This window comes from Leguminivora glycinivorella, chromosome 24 (assembly GCF_023078275.1).
Source record: "Leguminivora glycinivorella isolate SPB_JAAS2020 chromosome 24, LegGlyc_1.1, whole genome shotgun sequence".
NCBI lineage: Eukaryota > Metazoa > Arthropoda > Insecta > Lepidoptera > Tortricidae > Leguminivora > Leguminivora glycinivorella.
Window position 1 is genome coordinate 10258990 of NC_062994.1, and position 10905 is coordinate 10269894.

General features: G+C 32.6%; 1 protein-coding gene across 4 annotated transcripts in view; it reads left to right on the forward strand.

Moving 5' to 3' along the window:
* Positions 1-10905, forward strand: part of LOC125238723 (androgen-dependent TFPI-regulating protein-like) — a 52172-nt gene that overhangs the window by 15341 nt on the left and 25926 nt on the right. The window contains exon 2 of one of the 4 annotated variants that reach the window (XM_048146139.1): positions 3628-3939. The exons of 2 other annotated variants lie outside the window; for them this stretch is intronic. In XM_048146139.1, the coding sequence (XP_048002096.1) occupies positions 3700-3939 (240 nt within the window). In that variant the 5' untranslated portion in view covers positions 3628-3699. Of the gene's footprint in view, positions 1-3627; positions 3940-8870; positions 9069-10905 lie in introns of those variants that run through there. One more of the 4 variants, XM_048146142.1, reaches the window with a different exon arrangement.

The following is a 10905-nucleotide window of genomic DNA, read 5'->3' on the forward strand; positions in this document are numbered from 1 at the left end:
AAATATTTACATAAATTGAAATTCGGGGTAAGGGGAACATATATGGGCTTGAGACAGGGGTGGTTAACTAAAAATTATAATTGTTTTTAAAGATTTTTTTTACAAGTTTTTTTAGAAAATTCAAATTTCAGTATTGCAAATTTAAAAACGACTATTAATTATTAGTAATTATTCGTATTTAAAATACTGAAGCTTGGATCAATACAAAATTTCTGTACTTATAGAATATGTGTCTCTGAAAATGTTCATGACCCCTGAAATCGGGAAAAGGAAACATATGTTCCACTTACCCCGGCTATGGTAGTTCCCGTTACCCCGGTATGTCATTTGTAGGTTGTGTTATGAATCACGTTGAATTTTGATATTTACAGCATAGTTTTCTCAAATTCAAATACCAGACATGAACATTAAACATATAAAGGAATATTTACAGATATCAAAAGTCTTCGGACATGACTTTTTGCTACCCAAATCACTACACAAATAATACTCGTCCAACTCGTGGTCTTGTAGCACGACAACTGATTTTTTGTTTTTGTCAAGGACGCGTTCCTTAGAGCTAGCGCTATTTTTGTTTTTGTTTTGGAACTAAATCCTAGGTAGTACCTTACCGACCACCAAATGACCTAGCTACAGTCTATGAATTCAGAGTTACCAATCAGTGTTTCCCTTCCCCCATAGTCCCCCTTACCCCACCTGAATAACATTTAGTTAGCAAAATACACATATATTATAATAAGATACAAACATTAGGTGGAATGGAAAGCAACACTACACCCAGAGAAGGTATCCTGCAAACTAAGTGTAGATAATTATTATTTATATTATTTAACTTTCCGATTATATAAAATTATTATGTAAATATCTCTCTAAATGTGCAATTATTTTTACTAAAATCTTTATAGCCCCATTGTTTTTACTGTAACCTTCGTATAATAATTATTGCAATATTATTTCAAAATACATTTTTCATCAGTCATTTTTAACCTGTGTTCAAAACCTACAATAAGTATCGAACTTTCTCCGTCTTAGTAGAATAAAATCGGAAAATAATAAAAACAACTTCATATATATTATAAATTATAACGAATTTGAGTTCCAATTTAATAAAATGGCAAAACATTACGTTCAAGTGAACCGGCCGTCAAAAATCTCGTGGTTTTTCAAAACAGTCTTTCACCTAGTATGGTTTGTCCATTTTGTGTCTATATCCGGGTACGGTGTCTACATATTTAAGACGACGACGGACGAGCAGCTCAAAAATCCGGATATTAAAATGGCATTTACGTATTTTCCTGCTTATGGTACATTATGGAATATGGTAAGTAAATGCGTTTTTTTATGTTTTCACATCACTATGATATTAGCAAGAACGATTTAATACTGGATTGACAAAGCCCATACAAAAAAGCGTACCCCGGAAATGCCTTTTAGGCTTAAAAGTAGATGGCGCTGTTCGCAGCCTGGAAGTGGCCAAAATCATATTTTCCCCAAATATTTTTGCGTGTTTTTATTTTTTATTAGAACAAATGACATATTTCTTTATTTTAAAATCATGATATCACGTACGATACACATTAAAAAAAAAATGAATTTGTAGGTATCATCAGTGTAGTTATGATAGTATTTAATAGGTGGCGCTAAAAAATCGAGATGAGATTCTTAGTCCGTTTTCAGTTTATCCGATCCGATATCGGATGTCGGAAGGATTTCAATAGAAAATATGAAAATATCCAAGATGGCGCCTGTAATGTATGGGATATCGGCCCTACATCCGATATGAAAACGCACTTAGTATGAAACGTATGAAGTATGTAATCCTTGATATTAGCAAATATTAGAAAATAGTTATTTGTTATACAAGGGTGCAAAGTTGTATTTTAACGACGAGTGTGGAATTGAAAAACGAGCAAGTGAAAGGATTCCTGGACTCCTGAACTTGCGAGTTTTTCAACACACGGGAAGTAAAATACATTTGCACCCGTGTGTAACAGAAAACTTTTCCCCACAGGTGGTAAATCATCTTCATCACTAGATTCACCCACTTTTATCAATTTTGAAGTTGAATTTTATTCACAAGAGTGCGCATAAGTATTTCATCAAATTTTAACTAAATGCTCAAAGCTGGTTATTAGAATAAATGATGATTTTTAATCAGAAGTACCCACCTACTTCTCCCATACTAATATAATGGGAAATAGTGTGTGTCTGTTTGTTTGTCCGTCTTTCACGGCAAAACGGAGCGACGAATTGACGTGATTTTTTAAGTGGTGATAGTTAAAGGGATGGAGAGTGACATAGGCTACTATTTGTTTCTTTCTACCGTGAGTGAAGTCGCGGGCAAAAGCTAGTAAAATATAAAATAAATTTGATTTAGTTTTTTGTTATACAGTTTATATTTTCCTCGTGTTTGTGGGATCATTTTGCTTCCTTGAGACACAATCTACTATAATGTATTAAACAAATTAATTATGTTTTCAATTTTCAGACTAATATGATACAAAAATGTTAAAGACGTGATTATGTAAAAATACCAAATAAAGGATTTAAATTAAAATAATACTTATCAAAGGACAATGCAAGGACAAGAGGACAGGGCACATAAAATAAAAATAAATTTAAATATCATAAAAAAATGAATACTTATCTTATCTCGTTCATATGCGTCAATACCATTTTATTATATTCGACTACGGTACTTAATATTTTTGACGCATTTTAGATGAATAATAGTTTATTTAAAAGCGCCCGCCTGTATAGTCGTATGGCACGTACCTACTATTAATATAGTACCTAGTATTAGTTAAATAAAGCGTAGGTATTTGTCGTTTTGCGGGCAATAAGTGAAGGATCTGTTACGTTAGTAACTTGGGTTAGTCGATTCGCTCTTACTACTGCAGATCCCTAAAATGCAGCTCGAAATGCGTCATCCAGAGAGGACATGATCTCGTGCGTTCTTGTTTTATTATTGTTAACAGTCTTCTCACATTATTCCATAGCTTGACTTCTTTATCAACCTTCAGAGCTTTAAATAATTAGCAATAATTATTGAGATTTCCTAACTATTAAATTCTTAGTGGCTAAACAGAAAACTAGTTAGTTTTTTTCCCATACGCGTTTTGCTAAATTTACCGGTTAAAACTACTTCATTTCACTAAAAGAGTAGAATAAGAAAACTTAAATAACAAATAATTAAATCTAGCATAAACAAATAAAATACAATTTGCATTAGATAAGTCCCCCTTTTTAATTTTTTATTTTTGTTGGACAATACAAGTTTAAAATAAATATACAACATTATTTTTAAAAACATCTCTTACATTTGTTATACCTATGTAAAATTATACCTACCTTAATGTAGTTAAAATATTTTCTGTTCTCGCACAAAATAATAACTGTACTGTAGGCATGTTGTGCTAAAATATCAAGCTCTGTTTAACAAAAAAATACATTCAAGTAAATAAAAAATAAATAGAAAAATATATCACATGGAATTGTCGGCTGAGGCAAAGACGACGTTTCTTACTTTTATATTCTATTTGTGACAGAATTTTGAGCCAGCTTGTATTTTAATAGTTTTGCTAAAATAAAAAAAAATATATATAAGATATAGCAAGTGAGCGATAGTTTATTGACCGAAAAAAATAATTGAAACTAACATTATAATACAAATATATTATCGAAACAAAACAATATAAAATGGTGAAATCAAAAACGGAAACCATCCAAGCAATAAGTGACAATGTGGCCGTCGGGGAAAAGACAATTTTGCTCACGCTTTTCAAGACCATATTCCATTTGTCGTTCGTGGTGCATTTTCTGTGGGCCGGTGTGTATGGCACGTGGACAATGTTTACTTTGACAGAGGAACAGTTGAGGGAACCTATGATTGCCATGATGAAGAATTACTCGCCTTGCTATGTGACTATCTGGAATGCGGTGAGTTGTGGTTTAAGCTACTGCAATAGGTAATTTAATACTAATTTAATTATAACCATACCTTAAAATAACCTTGCAAACTGTAATATTTTGGGCAACAGAAGAAATGTATAATAATTGTTTACACTGTACTTTTAACTATATAGTTACTGATTTTTTCTAACTTTCTAACTAATGTCAACAGACTACCATGAAACTAGAAACTTATCTCAATAGGTAATTTTATAATAATCTAATTATAACCATAGTTTAAAATAACCTCTGTAAACTGTAATATTTTAGGCAACAGAATCAATGTTTAATAATTGTTCACACTGTACTTTAATTATATAGCTAATATGTTTCTCTAACTTTCATGACATATAAATGCAATACTGGTCTCCCGCGGTACAGGCCTAGCCTAGTGCGGGGACCCCTGGAAACTTGTGTTAATAATAATTAGGATATGCACAAATGGATGTAACCTTATCCCTCAACAATTATATTTGTGTTTATGTGCAATAAACGAATTTTTATCTTTTATCTTTTTAGCTTTTCGTCGGTTTGTGTCACAACGGAGCAAAATTTACATAGGGGATTTTGTAAGTAGGATGGTTGTCGCTATGGTTGACCAGGCACCGGTAGTTGACCACTTGGCACTTTAAGAGGCCGTCAATATCAAAAAGTAGAAAATCGTAAAATTGGTAGTTTTCTACGTCCGGTTTTAGTTTCAGTATATACTTATTGATACGAAAAGCACTTGTTTTAAACAGCGCGTATTCTTATCTACAAAATCAGTAATTAACATCAAGGAAAAGTTACTCCCTGAATTAATTATGATTTTTTTCCTGACGCTAGTTTAAGAAAACCCGCAAATAGTGCTCACCTCTGAGTGAGCTGAGCTCAATTTTGTATACTTTAGGCTGCTAAAATTGATGCTGTCGCATTACTTATATCCTAAACTAAAAATTCAGTAGTTTACATGTGTGTTATCATGCTACTAAAATACAGTAAATGGAAGTTAAACGACATCAATATTTGTCTAAAAATACTTCGAATCAAATGGCAATTACTTCGAAAACCTTTTAGGCAAACAAAAGGCTTTCTTGATAATTATAAACTTTAAGTATGTGTATGCAAAATAGTGTGTAATACAAATCAGGAAACACTTCCAATTTTAGATACATACTTACTTAAAGTTGTAACTAAAATGCGGTCGGCCCCTGTCGGCATCTTCATAAATTTGAATATGTACGACCGTGTTTTAGTTTTAAAATAATGTTATTTTATAAGCTAGATAACTGGACTACAGAATTATTACCTTTTCATATTTTTCCTTACAAAGAGAACGAATAAAATCAATGTTGAATATAAACTTTCGTAAATTTTCCATACAAACGTCAAAACTGCGAACAGATTCTATCGAGTCAGACGCCCGATCGGGCTCGTTCGAAGCAGACGTGTCGCCAAATTTGCTCCAATGACATTTGTTTTTGACACTGGAAATCATATACGGATACAAAAAGATTGCCAGTGCTATGAATGTATTCAAAAGTAATAAGGTAAATAAATATCGTCACGTCTAAAAGAGTCTCAGTTTAAAATCGTTTTTTTTGTGTTGTTTACTACTTATTATTGTTGAGAAATAAAAAAATATATGTAACTTTAATACAATGATAAGAAATATAGGTATTTTTTGTCTTCTAAACTTTATTAAAATGAAAGAGTTTTAAAATTAATTTTAACTCGTTGGACTTTATTTTCATTATACTGGTCACATTATTTAGTGTGTCGGTGTGTGTAACATTCTCTTTCGCGAAGAGACATTCAGTGTGGCGTATGAAAAAACTAACAGAACTAATCATTATAATTATATTCTATAAACGATTATTTACGTAAATGGCGAAATTATTAATTGTAATAATATATTATCTTATCACAAAATTGTTCTGTATGACTTATCTTCTTACGTTCAATATAATTTTTAAATGGTGTTTGCACACGGGGCACGTAACCTTAGATTCAGACAACTTTAACTAAATTTTGAAAATTATTATTTTAATGAAGAATTCTATATATGGCAACAATTTTACATGTTAACTGACTGTCAACCACTGTTCATACATAACCTCAACCTTTGTCTCAGTGCATTTATAACGGATGTTATAATGGCTAAACCGATCAGGAACAGTGAATTATTTTAATTCATTCGGAAAAGGGTTTAACCATTTATAATTAGAATAAACGAAGCACTGTTTTTTACACCAGAGTTTTGATTTTATATGGTGTTTGCACAAATTTATTTTGAAAAATAATCGGAGTCAATTCGTGTGAGATGGTAACACTAAATTGACACTGTCCGCAATCTAAACACGCGGCAGCGTGTCAAGCCAAGTTCAAGTAACCGAACTGGCAGACAACATCGTGTGTAATATTACACGAACTATTTGGAGCCTCTATGGGCGTCCTCACAACAAAAACTATTTCACATAAACGTCTTAAATTTGGCTCTTATATTGATATTTGTGACATACATATTATGTGCCTGTCGTGATTGTTTCACCGGATGGTCTGATCGGAAGATTAGACCATTTCGTTGGATCTCCTTCTTGTTTATGTCTTATTATTTGTAACGTTTATTTTGTGTGTGTGTTAACGAATAAATTAATTAATTATATTCTATTCTATTCTATTATAAAAGTTATAAGAAATGATATTTTATGTCATCAATTGTCATAAAACATTTTGAGGACTGCCATTGAACTTGGCACCCGTTTAGATCTCACTGCTTTTGTCGTTGACGCCAACAACCAAGGCATATATAATATTGAACTTGGCTCATATTTCCCTTTTTTGGTTTTGATGGGATTTTAACGTTACAACTGATCTTCAGTGAAACTATAGACCTGTCTTAAGTTCCTCTCACTTAGGTCACTGACCTCTTCCAGTAAATTGCGGTAGTGTGCGAAAAGTATGTTGGTGAGTGTGACGTGCGTTAGTGTGTGTAAATGGGGTAATTTGACAGATACTGAATTTTTACCCATCGTGACGGGCTCTTAATTTTAAACCAAATCCTTCGTTTTTCTTCCACTTGTCACTCTCAGTTGTCATTTACCCGCCATCGTAGTAAGAGATTTACCTCAATAGGCAAGACTACTTTTATGAAAATTATATCATTTATGAATACATTTCACTGTTCAAACTTTGGCATTGGTCCCATAATAAAATTGTTCATTATGACCTCAAATCTCACTATGCAAAGTTTGGCTAGAAAGCCAGAACTTACAAAATCATGAAATTATGTTCTGTCCTACATATGTAGAAAATAATTTAACTTACATTATACAGAATGATTTTGTTTGAATGAATAATGTGATGTGTGACCATTTTCCGACAGATCCATATCATGAGGATAAAAATAAATTGTTTTGATATTAATAACTGACTCGTTTAGTTGTACTCAAACTCAATGAAGGTCAGGTGGGGTAAGGGAAACATACTTCATTTTTTATATTTTACATCGAGCTCTAATCACTTTATTTAATGTCGTATATTCATCTTGGCCGACACAAAGTATGCTTCTTTAAGTCTGCTTTCTAGGGCGAAATTAATTTTTAAACTAGCTTTATTGCATGTAGCTGGAAATTTATAAAATGTTTAGGCTGGTCCTGCCGTTTCCCTTTCCCGGGTTTTGGGGTAAGGGAAACACTTCGCTAAAATCTCAAAGTATTGGTGCTAGTGTGGATTATACCGGCAATGTAAATTAAAAAAAAACATCATCAATCAAATTGAGAGACTTTGGTTCTTTGACATATAGTTTAAAATAGAAAATATTTACATAAATTGAAATTCGGGGTAAGGGGAACATATATGGGCTTGAGACAGGGGTGGTTAACTAAAAATTATAATTGTTTTTAAAGATTTTTTCTACAAGTTTTTTTAGAAAATTCAAATTTCAGTATTGCAAATTTAAAAACGACTATTAATTATTAGCAATTATTCGTATTTAAAATACTGAAGCTTGGATCAATACAAAATTTCTGTACTTATAGAATATGTGTCTCTGAAAATGTTCATGACCCCTGAAATCGGGAAAAGGAAACATATGTTCCACTTACCCCGGCTATGGTAGTTCCCGTTACCCCGGTATGTCATTTGTAGGTTGTGTTATGAATCACGTTGAATTTTGATATTTACAGCATAGTTTTCTCAAATTCAAATACCAGACATGAACATTAAACATATAAAGGAATATTTACAGATATCAAAAGTCTTCGGACATGACTTTTTGCTACCCAAATCACTACACAAATAATACTCGTCCAACTCGTGGTCTTGTAGCACGACAACTGATTTTTTGTTTTTGTCAAGGACGCACACTCCTTAGAGCTAGCGCTATTTTTGTTTTTGTTTTGGAACTAAATCCTAGGTAGTACCTTACCGACCACCAAATGACCTAGCTACAGTCTATGAATTCAGAGTTACCAATCAGTGTTTCCCTTCCCCCATAGTCCCCCTTACCCCACCTGAATAACATTTAGTTAGCAAAATACACATATATTATAATAAGATAAAAACATTAGGTGGAATGGAAAGCAACACTACACCCAGAGAAGGTATCCTGCAAACTAAGTGTAGATAATTATTATTTATATTATTTAACTTTCCGATTATATAAAAGTATTATGTAAATATCTCTCTAAATGTGCAATTATTTTTACTAAAATCTTTATAGCCCCATTGTTTTTACTGTAACCTTCGTATAATAATTATTGCAATATTATTTCAAAATACATTTCACATCAGTCATTTTTAACCTGTGTTCAAAACCTACAATAAGTATCAAACTTTCTCCGTCTTAGTAGAATAAAATCGGAAAATAATCAAAACAACTTCATATATATTTTAAATTATAAGTAATTTGAGTTCCAATTTAATAAATGGCAAAACATTACGTTCAAGTGAACCGGCCGTCAAAAATCTCGTGGTTTTTCAAAACAGTCTTTCACCTAGTATGGTTTGTCCATTTTGTCACTATATCCGGGTACGGCGTCTACATATTTAAGACGACGACGGACGAGCAGCTCAAAAATCCGGATATTAAAATGGCATTTACGTATTTTCCTGCTTATGGTACATTATGGAATATGGTAAGTAAATGCGTTTTTTTATGTTTTCACATCACTATGATATTAGCAAGAACGATTTAATACTGGATTGACAAAGCCCATACAAAAAAAAGCGTACCCCGGAAATGCCTTTTAGGCTTAAAAGTAGATGGCGCTGTTCGCAGCCTGGAAGTGGCCAAAATCATATTTTCCCCAAATATTTTTGCGTGTTTTTATTTTTTATTAGAACAAATGACATATTTCTTTATTTTAAAATCATGATATCACGTCAATACAATACACATTAAAAAAAAATGAATTTGTAGGTATCATCAGTGTAGTTATGATAGTATTTAATAGGTGGCGCTAAAAAATCGAGATGAGATTCTTAGTCCGTTTTCAGTTTATCCGATCCGATATCGGATGTCGGAAGGATTTCAATAGAAAATATGAAAATATCCAAGATGGCGCCTGTAATGTATGGGATATCGGCCCTACATCCGATATGAAAACGCACTTAGTATGAAGCGTATGAAGTATGTAATCTTTGATATTAGAAAATATTTATTTGTTAGACAAGGGTGCAAAGTTGTATTTTAACGACGATGTGGAATTGAAAAACGAGCAAGTGAAAGGATTCCTGGACTCCTGAACTTGCGAGTTTTTCAACACACGGGAAGTAAAATACATTTGCACCCGTGTGTAACATAAAACTTTTCCCCACAGGTGGTAAATCATCTTCATCACTAGATTCACCCACTTTTATCAATTTTGAAGTTGAATTTTATTCACAAGAGTGCGCATAAGTATTTCATCAAATTTTAACTAAATGCTCAAAGCTGGTTATTAGAATAAATGATGATTTTTAATCAGAAGTACCTACCTACTTCTCCCATACTAATATTATAAATGGGAAATAGTGTGTGTCTGTTTGTTTGTCCGTCTTTCACGGCAAAACGGAGCGACGAATTGACGTGATTTTTTAAGTGGTGATAGGTAAAGGGATGGAGAGTGACATAGGCTACTATTTGTTTCTTTCTACCGTGAGTGAAGTCGCGGGCAAAAGCTAGTAAAATATAAAATAAATTTGATTTAGTTTTATGTTATAGAGTTTATATTTTCGTCGTGTTTGTGGGATTATTTTGCTTCCTTGAGACACAATCTAATCAATCAACGAGGGTGCGGTGTGCTGATGACGGGAGGACTTACGGAACTAACTTGTTCCGTTTATTGTCCTTTGAGTCGTCGGCAACCCGAACCCTCCTTGGAATTTGTACACTCCTTTTTGCTGTGTACTTAACACAGCAAAAGGGAATGTACAAGTTTCTAATGGGGTGGCAACGCGCATGTGACACTGTTTGAGTTGCAGGCGTCCATAGGTTACGGTGACCGCTTTACATCAGGCGGGCCGTATACTTGTTTGCCACCGACGTAGTATTAAAAAAAAAAAAAAACAATCTACTATAATGTATTAAACAAATTAATTATGTTTTCAATTTTCAGACTAATATGATACAAAAATGTTAAAGACGTGATTATATAAAAATACCAAATAAAGGATTTAAATTAAAATAATACTTATCAAAGGACAATGCAAGGACAGGAGGACAGGGCACACAAATAAATTTAAATATCATAAAAAATAAAGTTGCATGTTAAATGAATACTTCTAATCTCGTTCATATGCGTCAATACCATTTTATTATATTCGACTACGGGTCGTAAGAAAACCGGCCAAGAGCGTGTCGGGCCACGCACAGTGTAGGGTTCTGTAGTTTCCCATATTTTTTTCAAAAACTGTTCAACCTATCAAGTTCAAAATAATTTTCCTGGAAAGGTTTTATAAAGATCTACTTTTGTGATTTTTTTCATATTTTTT